We start from the raw sequence: 16888 nt of genomic DNA, 5'->3' as shown, positions 1-16888 counted from the left end.
GTTATTCCGCCTGTGGTAGCGTTGGGTTTCTAGTAGCCTCTCCGTCGCTTCGTTTTTAAGCCCTTGTATTTCCCTCCGGTATTCTTCTTTCACACTTTCCATCTCTTTTCCCATCTCTGTCATGCCACCTTCGTTCGCCTTGACTGCCCGTGTAATTTCTGTCACCGTATTCTCCACTGTCGTGATTCGCATGGACTGTAAAGCGACCGCTCTCATAACCTCTTCGAATTTAGTATCGATGTGTTCAACGTGTGCTTTGAAAGCGACCATCTGTTCTTTTATCAGGATAGTCAGAGAGTTGAAGTCGGGTTGTGTAATTGAACTGCTTGTGTCAGTTGATGTTATTGGAGCAGTGAGGGATCCGATGGATGTTTTTGCTATTATCTTCTCAAAATCGCCTGCTTTATCCTTCACGGAACTTTTTTCTGATGTTCCTGTTATGTTGTCATCTATTGTCTCCCTCTCGGGGCCAGTTGTCCTTGGTCCCTGTGTATTCTCCTCTATATTCCCCGCGTCGGGGCTTGTCACCAACGGATCTGCCACAGCGTCGCCTGTCATTTTCTTTGAACGTGTTTCAATCGGCGCCGTTAGAATTGCTGTGTCTTGTTTCCTTCCACCCTTTTTCTTATCCTTATCCATGTTGTCTTTTGATATAGTTAGTAGAGGGTCTTATCAATACATACGATGTGGTCTAATCTCTTTTGGTATTGTCCAAATAAGGTTGTTGGTCGTTCATACTAATACACATTGGCCGTATTAGGGGGTGGGAAACTGATGGGTGGGGATCGGGCGTTGTGGACAGCGACTCCTACAGGTCGGTTGGTGCGCCTGCGCAGTAGAATCAGGAAGTGTCGGGGGCAGCGTGAGCCTCCCACGCGTTACTCCTCGCCACTGAGAGATCGAGCTGCGCAGGTGAAAAGATGCGACTGCTGTTACCTCAAGTACCAGAGGGGACTTGTGCTATGTATGACTTAGTCCACATTGCAGCCGGCTTGTGGGAGGCAAGAAACAGCGTTCGTGACAGGGGAGGGTTCCGTTGAATTGGATGATACGAAATTGGGATGGGAGAAAATATAGAAAAATGGGAGAAAAAGTGGATCCAAAAAAAACCTATAGGCTCCACCCCTCTCCTAAACCCTTACATATAGGCTCCACCCCTCTCCTAAACCCTCTTACCTAGGCTCCACCCCTCTCCTAAACCCTCTTACCTATAAGCTCCACCCCTCTCCTAAACCCTTACCTATAGGCTCCACCCCTCTCCTAAACCCTTACCTATAGGCTCCACCCCTCTCCTAAACCCTCTTACCTATAGGCTCCACCCCTCTCCTAAACCCTCTTACCTATAGGCTCCACCCCTCTCCTAAACCCTCTTACCTATAAGCTCCACCCCTCTCCTAAACCCTCTTACCTATAGGCTCCACCCCTCTCCTAAACCCTCTTACCTATAGGCTCCACCCCTCTCCTAAACCCTCTTACATATAGGCTCCACCCCTCTCCTAAACCCTTACCTATAGGCTACACCCCTCTCCTAAACCCTCTTATCTATAGGCTCCACCACTCTCCTAAACCCTCTTACCTAGGCTCCACCCCTCTCCTAAACCCTCTTACCTATAGGCTCCACCCCTCTCCTAAACCCTCTTACCTAGGCTCCACCCCTCTCCTAAGCCCTCTTACATATAGGCTCCACCCCTCTCCTAAACCCTCTTACCTAGGCTCCACCCCTCTCCTAAACCCTCTTACCTATAGGCTCCACCCCTCTCCTAAACCCTTACCTATAGGTTCCACCCCTCTCCTAAACCCTCTTACCTATAGGCTCCACCCCTCTCCTAAACCCTCTTACCTATAGGCTCCACCCCTCTCCTAAACCCTTACCTATAGGCTCCACCCCTCTCCTAAACCCTCTTACCTATAGGCTCCACCCCTCTCCTAAACCCTCTTACCTATAGGCTCCACCCCTCTCCCAAACCATCTTACCTATAGGCTCCACCCCTCTCCTAAACCCTCTTATCTATAGGCTCCACCCCTCTCCTAAACCCTCTTACCTAGGCTCCACCCTTCTCCTAAACCCTTACCTATAGGCTCCACCCCTCTCCTAAACCCTTACATATAGGCTCCACCCCTCTCCTAAACCCTCTTACCTAGGCTCCACCCCTCTCCTAAACCATCTTACCTATAAGCTCCACCCCTCTCCTAAACCCTTACCTATAGGCTCCACCCCTCTCCTAAACCCTTACCTATAGGCTCCACCCCTCTCCTAAACCCTTACCTATAGGCTCCCCCCTCATAAACCCTCTTACCTATAGGCTCCCCCCTCATAAACCCTCTTACCTATAAGCTCCACCCCTCTCCTAAACCCTTACCTATAGGCTCCACCCCTCTCCTAAACCCTCTTACCTATAGGCTCCACCCCTCTCCTAAACCCTCTTACCTATAGGCTCCACCCCTCTCCTAAACCCTTACCTATAGGCTCCACCCCTCTCCTAAACCCTCTTACCTATAAGCTCCACCCCTCTCCTAAACCCTTACCTATAGGCTACACCCCTCTCCTAAACCCTCTTACCTATAGGCTCCACCCCTCTCCCAAACCCTTACCTATAGGCTCCACCCCTCTCCCAAACCAAGCGCAGTATTTCCATTATGTGAGAACACATCTGCATGCTCTGTGCTACACGTGCAAAAGGGCAACTGCAAGGTGAAGCCCTCGCCCTATTGTCTGTGCATGTGCGATAGAGGCATATTTTCAAATTGATATGCTGCTGGGAACAAAAGCTCATTTCATCAGCTTTTTTTTTTTGTGCCTTGCATTCGGTCTTTTAGAAGAATATAGAGACGTCATTACAAGGCTGCCCTCCTCGCTGCGAGGCAGTGTGGCCCCGGAATCTCAGACGCTGTGGCTTCGTCTCGGAGTCTATGAGGCTCAGCGGAAAGTGAAAATCAAACAGCAGCTCGGTGACGCTAAATATCCCCTTCACTTTCCCTCCCTTCCCCAAACCATGAACTCTGCCCATCTCTGCTCATCACATGTGGGCTAGAAAGAGCATCACATTGAGCCAAATGCTAACTCCTTGAAGTCCAGTGTCTTGTGTTGTTATCCATTGTAGATATCATGGATGGATGGAGGATCTGTGTAATTTATATAAATATAAGAATAGGACATCCCTCTCCCTCTCTCCCCCCCTCTCTCTCTGTCTCCGTCTCCCTCTGCCTCCCTCTCCCTCTCCCTCTGCCTCCCTCTCCCTCCCTCTCTCTCCCTCTCTCTCTCTCTCCCCCTCTCTCTCCCTCTCTCTCTCTCTCTCTCCCTCTCCCTCTGCCTCTCTCTCTCCCCCCCCCCTCTCCCTCTGCCTCCCTCTCCCTCTCCCTCTGCCTCCCTCTCCCTCTCTCTCTCTATCTCTCTCTCTCTCTCTCTCTCTCTCGCCTGGCTTCCTTCTACAGCTGCAACAGCACCCACAGCGCCATGCCTCTAGAATGATCATATTCCCTGTGATTGAATGTTGGTTACACTGGGTCTCATTCTCCAAAAATGTTCAAAGAGTTCTCTTGGAAGACTTATCTTGGAACCGACTGAGACAGAATCAATGACAAGTTCACTCTGAGTCCCGAACGTGCTGGTAATATGTCTTAAGGGGCTGAAACGGTCACAGCTGTGATATGATCTGATATCTGCTTGGAGAATGGCATTCTGTCTTAAACTCGAAAGCGCGTTCCCGTTCAGGTCATTTGCATACAAAACAACGCCTCCAGAGCCCCTTATAAGGCAAAGTAACGACGCAGCTGTGTGGAAATGGATGCGGAAGTGCCTTGCGAGTCTTGCGCGACCCATCGAAATGAGATTAGATTAATGTATTGTCATCATATATAGTACAGCTTGTGGTACACCTGCCGCAGCGCGCGCACACACACACACACACGCGCGCAGTATACTGTAGCCTACGGCGTAATGAATGAACGCAGTATAGGCTTATTATTCCATTAATGCCCACGGCGTAATGAATGAACGCAGTATAGGCTTATTATTCCATTAATGACCTGTTGCATTAGGATTTAGTAGATACTATATGCTCTGCCCTACGTACAGTATAGGTACAGTCTGTACTTATACTGTACGTAGGGCAGAGGCAGAGCATATATAGTATCTACTAAATCCTAATGAAACAAGTAACTAGAATATATTAAGCCTATACTGTTCATTAGACACGTAGGCCATACTGGCGCACACAAGACTTGTTATGGAATATTAATGCAGTCTATTTCCATGCGATTAGCTTTAGTTCTTATTTATTTATTTATCCACTGTCATTTCAGTGTTGGTGTATAGGCTATATAGTGTATTTCAATATAAGTTTAATTGATTAATGATATATTCGAAGGAATGCAGGTTTATAGCTATATCAACCCCCTCCAATGTACAGTAAATGACCAAGTATGGTTTCGTCAATATTCCAATGTACAGTTTTGCTTGTACAGTGTCCCCCCCCACCCCACCCAACCACCTCCAATGTACAGTCCCCCCCCCCACCCACCCACCCACCCAACCCCACCCCACCTACTCAACCTCCTCCAACAGTTTCTACGTCAAATGTATATACTCTCTTTTCTGGACTCTTTTTGTATCACAAACAGTACTGTATTTGCACATCTGGTATGTCATAAATGTATAGATGTAGCAGTACTGTCTATCTGTATGTCATGTGTGTCATATATGTTATGATGAATTGAAAATGGGGGACCCTGATGTAAACAAGACGAACGTCTTTCTCTGGTCTGCATCCCCTTAACAATTGTATGTAATTGAGCTGTACTGTACTGTACCCATTCTGCAATCTGTTAATAAGTTTTCAATCAATCAATCAAACAAAGGTCTGTCCCATTGTATACCAATCAATGGGATATATTGCATGTTGACCTGCATTCTTTCAAATGTATATAATTAATCATTAAAACAGATGTGTAACAAATAAGAAATACAAATTCCACAGAAGGCATTAAATAATTATTATTTTCAATCATTTCACAATAATTGCATAATTGTGTTTGAATATCTGAGTAATTAAAGTAATTATACATTTGTCCAAAATAGCTGGTTCAGATATGGTTAAGCAGCTGCCCTGTGATCAGATGAATCCATATTATTTATTTTTCCGACATCAAATGCGTAATTTCTTATTGTACAAATATTGTCATATTTATTTTAATTATGATTAAGTAATTAATTCCAAGGAGGCCTGTAGCGTTAACATGAAGGAATCACTATGAGAACACAATCTGTCAAGTTAATACAATTTTCAATTAGTCAATCAATCATAAGTGTGCTCCTCAGCACTCTTAAATCTGCTCTCAGCCACGCTCAAATCTGATCTCAGGAAGATTTGGGGACTCGCGCTACCAGCCCTAATATGTCTTAAATGGGCAGAAAAGAGGAAATTTTTGGTCGTAAATTCGTTCGGGAATGAGACCCACTGTCTCACTGTCCTCCTGAGACCTCCATGTTGTCCTGCAGCCACCACCTGTGTGTCAGTGGACCCTGTCTGAGAATCTGAGAATCTGACCATCTCCCTGTGCGGTAGACATATAGACATACTGTACTGAGTATACATATATATATACACACATACATATACATATATATACATACACATAAACATATACATATATATACACATCCATAAATTATCCACTTTCCACACCTCATGCCTGCGCAAAATCCTGCGTATATTCTGGCCCAAGATCATCTCCAACAATAACCTCCTCAACATTACCCAACAAGATGACATGCACTGTATAATTAATAAATGAAGGTGGACCTGGATTGGCCACGTACTCAGAATGGACACCAACGCAATCCCAAGAGTCGCATTACACTGGACCCCAGAAGGCAAAAGAAAGAAAGGGAGGCCTAAAACGACATGGCGTAGGACTATAGAGAAGCAGCTCCAGCAAAACCACCAGAGCTGGGGGACCATAGAGAAGATGGCCAAAGACAAATGCAAGTGGAGAAACTTTGTTGCTGCCCAATGCGCCAGTCGGCGTAATGGGGATAAGTAAGTATACATATACATATACATATATACATACATATATACATATGCACATACTGTAAATATATATTATACACATATACATATATATATACTAGGGCTGTCAGTTTATCACGTTAATTAGATTAATTAATTACGCAGCAAATTATCGCGTTATGAAAATTAACTCAAAATTAATTACAATTTTTTATTTATTTATTTTTTAATTATTTTTTCTTTTTTTTATAATTTTTTTTGTATCTCATTCATTCCATGAGAATGTAGAATACACATTTACAGACTTTTTTTTAATATGGTCCATTTGCATGTTCTTGGTATCTGATTCTAGGGAAATCTATGAATCTCAGGGAATGTATTCCCAGTGTCAGAAATACTGTGGGCTAGATCCACAAAGAATGGATTGCACGGTGCAAGTTGCACCCTTACTTACAATTGAAAATGGGGGACCCTGATGTAAACAAGAAGAAAGTCTTTCTCTGGTCTGCATGCCCTTAACAATTGTGTGTATTGAGCCGTACTGTATGGTACCCATTCTGCAATCTGTTAATAACATTTTCATTCATTCAATCAATCAATCTGCGCTGTGATTGATTGAAAATCTTATTTTGAGTCAATTGTAATGAACCAAATGAGAATATCAATAATTATTATTTTTTTTATCTTTGACTGTGAATAACACCATGCTCAAATTGACCAGACCTGAAAAATCTAAGCAAATTAATAGATGGAAGATGATTAAACAGAAGGTTTTGTAGATACAGTACTGAATTCTGCCATCTGGACACATGCAATTTGAAATATGATTATAGAATATAGAATATCAGGCATAAAATGGTTATGCGATTAAAATGCGATAGATTAATTAATTACAAATCCTGTAATTAATTAGATTAATTTTTTTAATCGCCTGACAGCACTAATATATACATATTATATTATTATACATAATACATGTGCACATATATATATAGTATGTATAAAGATAGAGAGAGAGAGAATGGGGGTAGTAATCTCTCACCCAGCTGGGGCAGTCCCGCACCACCACCGTGACGTCTCCGAACACGCGGGAAGTGTACTCCATGAAGGCCGGGTTGTGCTGCAGGTTGCTCTCCAGGTCGCGGGAGCCCACCACCGCTCCGTGGCCCAGGTAGCTCCACAGCAGGCCCCCCTGCAGCTGGCCCTGGCCCATGGCCTCCTCCCCCGGCCCCACGCCCCCAGGGCACTCGCTGCCCAGGGCCACAATGTGAATGGACCTACAAATAGAGAATAGAATAGAAGTACTTTATTATTAACCCTTTCACTGCCGCACTACCAATCGGTTAACCCTTTCACTGTGACAATACACAGAAGGTTAACCCTTTCACTGCCACACAACAGCAGGTTAACCCTTTCACTGCCACACGACAGAAGGTTAATAACCCTTTACTATCACACTGCCGACGGTTAACCTTCTGTAGTGTGGCAGTGAAAGGGTTAATCCCGAGGGAGATTTAGCACCACAGATCGCTCACAATGAACATTTAGGTAGTCAAAAATAAGAATACACACAGTCAGTCAGCGATGTACATTCTAAAATATACATTCTAGGGGCGGCTACATGGCGTAGTGGGCAAGGCGCTCACCACGAATGACGGAGACGCTGGGCTCGCCTGTTCGAGCCCAGCGCTCCACATTGCTTTCAGTTTAGCTGGTCGTTCATACTAATACACATTGGCCGTATTAGGGGGTGGGAAACTGATAGGTGGGGATCGGGCGTTGTGGACAGCGACTCCTACAGGTCGGTTGGTGCGCCTGCGCAGTAGAATCAGGAAGTGTCGGGGGCAGCGTGAGCCTCCCACGCGTTACTCCTCGCCACTGAGAGATCGAGCTGCGCAGGTGAAAAGATGCGACTGCTGTTACCTCAAGTACCGGAGGGGACTTGTGCTATGTATGACTTAGTCCACATTGCAGCCGGCTTGTGGGAGGCAAGAAACAGCGTCCGTGACAGGGGAGGGTTGAATTGGATGATACGAAATTGGGATGGGAGAAAATATAGAAAATGGGAGAAAAAGTGGATACAAAAAAATATATATATACATTCTAAAAGCGCACCGAGCAGCCGGACAAAGAAGACATTGGACTGTATTATACAGTGGACGGAATCACCACACATCATGCGGAGAATGGGCTGAATTAAAGTGGGCTTTACTGATGCGTGTCTACAACATGGGGTGGGGGGTTCAGAGAGAGAGAGAGAGACCTGGTAGAATGTCCCTCACTAGAAAATGCATCACTGCGGGATGTCATTCAACAAATGACTGACAGCAAGAGCTAATGGAGAGGCCCACATTAGGCCTGGTGTTGTAATGATAATGTAGATATTATTATAATTACTGTTGTTATTTTTGTTATCATTATTATTATTATAAATATGATTAAAACACACTATTATTATTTTTTTATCCACTTTTTCTCCTTCTTTTTCTGTTTTTCTCCCATCCCAATTTAGTCGTGCCAATTCCCCCCTCCCCTGTCTTGATCGCTTTGCTCGCATGTGCCCCCCACTGGTCAGTCGTAGGGAGGGTTGAAGAATCTATCGCATGTCCCTTCCGATACATGCGGAGTCAGCCAGCCACTTCTTTTCACCTGCCAGCGTGGACTCTCATTGGCGAGGTGTAACGTGTGGGAGGCTCACACACTACCCTCACCATCTCCCTTCCTCGCTGTGCAGGCGCCCTGACCCGACCGACCTGTAGGAGTCACTGTTTACAACGACCAGATTACCACCCATCGACTCCCCTCCCGCTGACTCTGCCAATTGAGTCAGTATGACGGCCGGCCCAAGCCGGAGGCAACGCTGACAGCCGGATTCGATACCAGTGTCTCACGCGTTGGTGACGAGTGCTTAGACCGCTGCGCCACCCAGCCGCCCTAGAACACACTATTTATACCATTGTCAAAACATTGCAGGGAAGCATGCGAGCGCGGATGAAGACGCATGCAGAGGGACCTCCGGTCTCTCCCATCACGTATCGATGGAGACACAGAGGGACCTCCGGTTTGATTGATTGATTGAACATTTTATTAACAGATTGCAGAATGGGTACAATACAGTACAGCTCAATACAGGTCTCTCCATCATGTATCGATGGAGAGACACAGAGGGACCTCCGGTCTCTCCCATCACGTATCGATGGAGACACACAGAGGGACCTCCGGTCTCTCCCATCATGTATCGAGACACACAGAGGGACCTCCGGTCTCTCCCATCATGTATCGATGGAGAGACACAGAGGGACCTCTGGTCTCTCCCATCATGTATCGATGGAGACACACAGAGGGACCTCCGGTCTCTCCCATCATGTATCGATGGAGACACACAGAGGGACCTCCGGTCTCTCCCATCATGTATCGATGGAGACACACAGAGGGACCTCCGGTCTCTCCCATCATGTATCGAGACACACAGAGGGACCTCCGGTCTCTCCCATCATGTATCGATGGAGACACACAGAGGGACCTCCGGTCTCTCCCATCATGTATCGATGGAGACACACAGAGGGACCTCCGGTCTCTCCCATCATGTATCGATGGAGACACACAGAGGGACCTCCGGTCTCTCCCATCATGTATCGATGGAGACACACAGAGGGACCTCCGGTCTCTCCCATCATGTATCGATGGAGAGACACAGAGGGACCTGTCACCTCCGGTCTCTCCCATCACGTAGCGGACATTAACTCACATGGTCACGGCGGGTTTCCGCTGCTCTATGCGGGTGGACTGGAGCGCGTTCCTAGTCTGCAGTGGCTTTTCCGCAACGAGCCGCCGCGGCGCCGCTCCGCTCCCAATCCCTCTCCTCCTCCTCGGCGAGCAACACAGTCGGTGAGTTTCATTCGATCCCTTATTGCATTTCAACCTCTCGTTGTTCATTCATGGCGAACCCCGCGCACGTCCCGTTCCGCATAGAGGCGCGTCGGCGCAGCGCGGCACGCACGTCTCCGTCAAAGAGAGCGCGGATTCTTCAGTCCAATGCGCTAAAGATAAACAAGTTGTCACGGAAAAAACACGAGGATAATACGCGAAGCGACGCTAAAGCATGCGGCAGGTTATCCGTGTTCCAGTCCACCATGCCACCGTTTGATCCAGTGGACATGACGTCAGCTCAGCTGGCGAAACTTGGTCTCCCGTCCGGACAAAGAGCAATGAGTGGACTGATCCTGGAGAGAGAGAGAGAGAGAGAGAGAGAGAGAGAGAGAGAGAGAGAGAGAGAGAGAGAGAGAGAGAGAGAGAGAGAGAGAGAGAGAGAGAGAGAGAGAGAGAGAGAGAGAGAGAGAGAGAGAGAGAGAGAGAGGGGGGGGGGGGGGGGAGAAGGGAGAGAGAGAGAGGGGGGGAGAGAGAGAGGAGAGAGAGAGTGGACTGATCCTGGAGAGAGAGAGGGGGGGAGAAGGGAGAGAGAGAGGGGAGAGAGAGGGGGGGAGAAGGGAGAGGGGGGAGAAGGGAGAGAGAGAGAGGGGAGAGAGAGAGAGATGGGGGAGAGTGGACTGACTGAAACAGAGAGAGAGAGAGGGCTGACTGAAACAGAGAGAGATGACTGAAACAGAGGACTGACTGAAACAGAGAGAGAGCGAGAGAGAGATGACTGAAACAGAGGACTGACTGAAACAGAGAGAGAGAGGACTGACTGAAAGAGGGAGAGAGATAGAGAGGATTGACTGAAACACAGAGAGAGAGGGAGATAACTGACTGAAACAGATAGAGAGGACTGACTGAAAGAGGGAGAGAGATAGAGAGGATTGACTGAAACACAGAGAGAGAGATATGACTGACTGAAACAGAGAGAGGACTGACTGAAAGAGGGAGAGAGATAGAGAGGATTGACTGAAACACAGAGAGAGAGGGAGATAACTGACTGAAACAGATAGAGAGGACTGACTGAAAGAGGGAGAGAGATAGAGAGGATTGACTGAAACACAGAGAGAGAGGGAGATAACTGACTGAAACAGATAGAGAGGACTGACTGAAAGAGGGAGAGAGATAGAGAGGATTGACTGAAACACAGAGAGAGAGATATGACTGACTGAAACAGAGAGAGGACTGACTGAAAGAGGGAGAGAGAGAGGACTGACTGAAAGAGAGAGAGAGGACTGACTGAAAGAGGGAGAGAGAGAGGACTGACTGAAAGAGAGAGAGGACTGACTGAAAGAGGGAGAGAGAGAGGACTGACTGAAAGAGGGAGAGAGATAGAGAGAGAGATGAGGACTGACTGAAACAGAGAGTGGTCTTGCCTGACTCAGCAGTGTGCGCACTCTCACACACTCACTCACACACACATGCACACACACGCACACACACACACACACACACACACACACACACACACACACACACACACACACACACACAGAGACACACATGCTCACACGTGCACACACAGGCAGACAAATTGCATGTGTTTGTGCCTGTCACTCAAACGCATCATAGGCTGTTTTTCTGGACCTTTAAAGCGATCCTGTTTCATTCTCATTACAACTCCATTTCAAGAGAGCGGTTTGTTTCCCCGACAAGGGAATGTCTGACTCACATTATTCACGCAGGACTGACCAGGTATGAATCCACATCCCATCATCATTATGACCCAGGATATGTCCACTGTCACAAAAGATCTAAACATCAAATGGCTATAAATATCCTGTAACAGATTATCCCTGACATATTGTTATTATAAATGTCCTGCAGCAGATTATCCCTGACATATTGTTATAAATGTCCACATTGTGTCTCCAGCATTAACCCTTTGATTGATTGATTGATTGGTTGAAAACTTTAATTAACAGATTGCAGAATGGGTACAGTACAGTACAGATCAATACACACAATTGTTAAGGGGATGCAGACCAGAGAAAGACTTTCGTCTTGTTTACATCAGGGTCCCCCATTTTCAATTCATAATGACATTTATGACATACACAACATACAGCTATAAAAATCGAATCTAATCGTCTGATCTAATCATGACATTTATGGCATACAGATATACAGTACTGTTACATTTGTGACATACAAGATTATGCAAATATACAGTACTGTTAAACAGATCCTAACAGTAAATATATACATACGAGGGGGAGGGAACTGTACATTAGGAGGAGTTGGGAGGGGGGTTCAGACATTTACGGGGGCCAGTTTCGAATTGCAGCCTCCCGTAGGTGCTCTTCCCGGTTCGATTCCTGGGCAGCATGTCAAAGTGTCCTTGAGCAAGACACTTTACCCCCCTAATTTTTAGTGTGGTAGTGAAAGCATTAACCCTTTGTAGTGTGGTAGTGAAAGGGTTAACCTTCTGTAGTGTGGTAGTGAAAGGGTTAACCTTCTGTACACACTCACTTTAAATAAACAACACACAGTAGCACCCACTTTACCACTTTAGACACTAACACACTTTACACTTTATATTTATATTATTGGTAAGGAAATTGCACAGCATTCTCATTCCTTATTGCACCTCAGTGCACCTCACCACCACAAGGTGGCACCACAAGCTAAGCTATACCTCACCATTTCTGTACCAGCTGTACATACTGTATATATAGGTATACTGAACAATTTTGTTGTTTACACTTGTTTACGTACTTGACTTCTTGACTTTCTATTGATTAACTATTTTATAGTTAACGACCAGGATACACACCCCGTCGGCTTCCCACCCGCTAACACTGCCAATAGACCTGTCGCTAAACCAAAAGAAAACTCGAGAAATGCAAGCGGTGGATTCTGTTGTGTCGTCGACCATATACACAACTGAATGTGAAGACCATTACCAAGGACACTTATGTTTGCTCAAAGGTAAGGTCAATTCATAAAGACATAATATTTGACGGCATGTATTAGAAACGTAGACCAAACTATTAGTTTGCTAATGTTTGACTTTGACTGCCAACTAGCTAGCGTATATCCAGCCCAGCTAGCTAACGTTAGCTGCCAACTACATGCACTTTAGATTATGCACTAAGAATGCTTGATGCACTTCAGATGCCATAGTGCCACTTGAAACCAGTAACAACAGGGACAACGATGTAAATAAGTCCTGGACTTTTCGTTTTATCCCTAACAAGGCAAATACAAATGTTGATCTGTCAAAGTTGTTATGTTTGTTGTCAATAAAATCCAATTTGAGCTGCATTTTATGTATGAAAGATTCTCCATAAATGAACTATTATTATTATCTGTCTATGCTTAGCTAATACTCAGATTTTTGTGTTTTTTTCACAGAATGAGGTGTGCTGGAGATGTTACTGCCCTCACAGAGACGACACAGGTCAACCCAAGACAGGACATGAGTGACAATGAAAGAGGTCTGATTTATGTTTTTGGACTAAAGTGAGCATCATGGATTGTGTGCAGCTTTACAGGTCTATTACCTGCTGTGGTAAATCTCCCGCGGCCTAGCCCCTTTCGTGACTGTGAAGCAAGGCTTACATCACAGTCAGGAAAGGGGCTACCTGCGGGCATCGCCAACAGTCATTCACACGGTCGACTTTGTTTGTCCGAGTTTTCAAAGGGGGCGTGGCTGAGCGATAGGTCTATTGGTTAGTAGGGACGACCGACCAAGCCGGAGGTACCGCTGACAGCTGGATTTGATAAAGGGGTTAGCCTTCTGTAGTGTGGTAGTGAACGGGTTAACCTTCTGTAGTGTGGTAGTGAAAGTGTTAACCTTCTGTAGTGTGGTAGTGAAAGGTTAACCTTCTGTAGTGTGGTAGTGAAAGTGTTAACCTTCTGTAGTGTGGTAGTGAAAGGGTTAAGGCTCCGTGTCCGGCTGCACCAGCAGCTTTAGTGTCATCTCACATAGCGAACACTCGTTTCTTCCCAGGAAAAGCAGGCGCTCTCAGGCCCCACTGTTAGTCTGAAGCCCTCAGCCTGACCTTTCGCTAATGAACACCTGGACGCTATGCTCTCTGCATTCTTACCAAGATTCTTATTTCACATCATCATATTTTAATATTTCATGTGCAGGTTTACTTAGCAAAACGTGTTCGGCTTCCTTATTCGGGTTCAGCTATGGGGTCCTGGGTGCATGTCTTGAGCTGTACAGACGTCCTGTTTACCGGAGGCTGGAGGCAGAGAGAGACATCATTCTTATGCTCCTACATGTTCTCAGAAAACCGCCTCTCTGGCTGCTCTCTGCGCCAGTCACACTCTGAGTCCTTACAACAACTCATACGCTTTCAGGGTGAGGAGGACCCTATGCGTGTGGAATACTGAGAACTGTCTGCTCCTACGCTGTCCAATAAGATGAGGTAGCAGTCCCTATAGGGCAAGGTGTTGCTATTCCATCTACATCACTTCACGGAGCTGTAATTAACACGACGCAAGGATTCAGTGTCCCCGATGACACCGCCGCTGGTGGCCATATTCAAACTCTCTCAATAACTGTCAAACTAAATTAACGGGTGCAAAAACTGTTTAGAGTTTTTGGACGTGTGTGAGATTGTGTCCAAAATAAATCAGCGTGGTTTCTTTCCCCTTCCACAGCTGCAGATCTCATTGGTCACGACGGTCACCTGAGAGTGGAATCTACGGAGAGCGCTCTCCGGGGGGCACCTTGACTGAGCCGAGGAGGGTGGGAGTGTCGTACACTCAGTGGTGGAGGAAGTGCACACTTCCTTTACTTAAGTGCAAGTAGAAATACCCAGATAAACGAGTACTCTGGTAAAAGTAAAAGTCTGCCATTCAAATTCTACTTAAATAAAAGTAGAGAAGTATTTTGCTATTGAATGTACTTAAGTATCTAAAGTAAAAGTATGCATTCTACAATGTTTGTGTATTCCAGTGCTTGGGAGCGTTCAATCCTCTAACCATTGACCTCTATAGGTTATGTTAAAGTGGTATGTGGTCCAGTTATGCTGCTCTGATTAAAGGTTATGTTAAAGTGGTATGTGGTCCAGTTATGCTGCTCTGATTAAAGGTTATGTTAAAGTGGTATGTGGTCCAGTTATGCTGCTCTGATTAAAGATTATGTTAAAGTGGTATGTGGTCCAGTTATCCTGCTCTGATTACGTCCTCTTGAAGTTGACAGGCTTCAAATGTGAAAGTATATAATCTTGTTTACCATGTTTTCTATGCAAAATCATTTTCTTCAAAGTAACTAGTAACTGATGGGTTCAGATAAATGTAGTGGAGTAAAAAGTACAATATTTCATTTGAAATGTAGTGGAGTAAAAGTATAAAGTTCCCTAAAATGAAAATACTCACGTAAGGTACAAGTAGCTCGAAATTGTACTTAAGTACAGCACTTGAGTAAAAGTACTTAGTTACTTTCCACCACTGCGTACACTATAGGCCTACCACCTGTCGCCTCCACCTATCGTAGCTAGGTGTGATTAGAACGCACCCGGCAGCATGGACTTCGCTAGAAGTAGCTCACTCCCAAAAGGCTGAACGCTAGAATCCATGAAGCAAATAGTTGTTGTGAGACCACGCAGTGATGCTTTCTTGCATGTTATTATCCAAGAGTATAATAAGACAATACCATGTGTATTTACAATACCTGTGAATGAGCAGCGACTCCATGACGCCTCTTTACACTTTCCCTCAAAGGAAGAGGACCTCCCACCCCATTAATACTATCCACCTCTGTCTGTACATACCTGCATGTAATCCTACCTGTATATACTATATCTATATCTGTACATATCTCTTACTAAATACGCTGCTGGCCAGTATGACTTACTACCATAGTGTCTTTATACCTGTATCACTGTACATATTAATACCACAACTCTGTACATACACCTGATTAGCACTATTACTCAGTAATACTCATTTATATATTTTATACCCAGTTTAATCACCTGTACATTGTATATTACTACTGCACTTTACTGTTACATGGATGCCAAACTTCTTTTCGTTGTGCTGTACTTGTGCCGTATGATGACAATTCATTTGAATCTGACTCTAATCTATTAGGCCTCTAGACTATAGATCGATATGAATTGAGTGATTATGTGAACCGTTATTATCTTATTGATTAGGTCACTATGAACTACACACAAGAGACACCGATAAGGCAAGCGTTTTGATTTTGGTAACCTGATCTGCCGGATGTTTCTGTTACACACAGCCATCTGGGAAGTCGTCCATTGGAGCCGTTTGTAAACGTCATATTCCTCACTGTCGTCACACCTGAACCACAGCCGTAGCAGCCAGTAGTTACTCAGAGAACACTGATCATCTGAGCCACTGTGGTTCCTCAGAGAACACTGATCATCTGAGCCGCTGTGGTTCCTCATAGAACACTGATCGGTCTGAGCCGCTGTGGTTCCTCATAGAACACTGATCGGTCTGAGCCGCTGTGGTTCCTCAGAGAACCCTGATCGGTCTGAGCCACTGTGGTTCCTCATAGAACCCTGATCGGTCTGAGCCACTGTGGTTCCTCATAGAACACTGATCGGTCTGAGCCGCTATGGTTCGGGGGAACAAGTGCATAACTTGAAGCCTGACGAGATGGATTCTCATCTCACATGATCTTGTCACTACTTTTAAAGGAACACGCCAACTTCTCCAGAGAGAGACAAGAAGATAGATACCAGTTTCCTCTCTGTGCGTTCAGTAGAAAGATATCTGGCTGCCCGTTAGCCTAGCTTAGCACAAGAATGGAAGCGGACATGACCGGTTAGCCTAGGTATTGTCCAACTAACACCTCTTCCAAAGGCTAACCGCTCATGTCCACTTCCATTCATTGACTGTTCTGCTTCATGTATGCCACTCTGTAATTTTATTTGGTGTTTATTTGTGTTTTAATTATTTCCCTTACATCTGTGATGTATGTACCATCTGTCTATTTTCTCATTTATTTTGTCCCCTTTCCCTGTTAC

General features: G+C 45.4%; 1 protein-coding gene across 1 annotated transcript in view; it reads right to left on the bottom strand.

The window, feature by feature from the left end:
• Positions 1-16303, bottom strand: part of rhobtb3 (Rho related BTB domain containing 3) — a gene marked incomplete at its 5' end in the record, with an annotated part of 189879 nt that extends 173576 nt beyond the window's left edge. The window contains 2 exons of the mRNA XM_084315621.1: positions 7054-7288; positions 16197-16303. Coding sequence (XP_084171747.1) covers positions 7054-7288; positions 16197-16303 — 342 coding nt within the window. The remainder of the gene's footprint in view (positions 1-7053; positions 7289-16196) is intronic.
• Between the last annotated feature and the right edge of the window lie 585 nt (positions 16304-16888).

Source organism: Notolepis coatsorum, assembly GCF_963971535.1.
Source record: "Notolepis coatsorum genome assembly, chromosome: 6".
Lineage (NCBI taxonomy): Eukaryota > Metazoa > Chordata > Actinopteri > Aulopiformes > Paralepididae > Notolepis > Notolepis coatsorum.
This window is presented reverse-complemented; position numbering and strand designations above follow the sequence as displayed.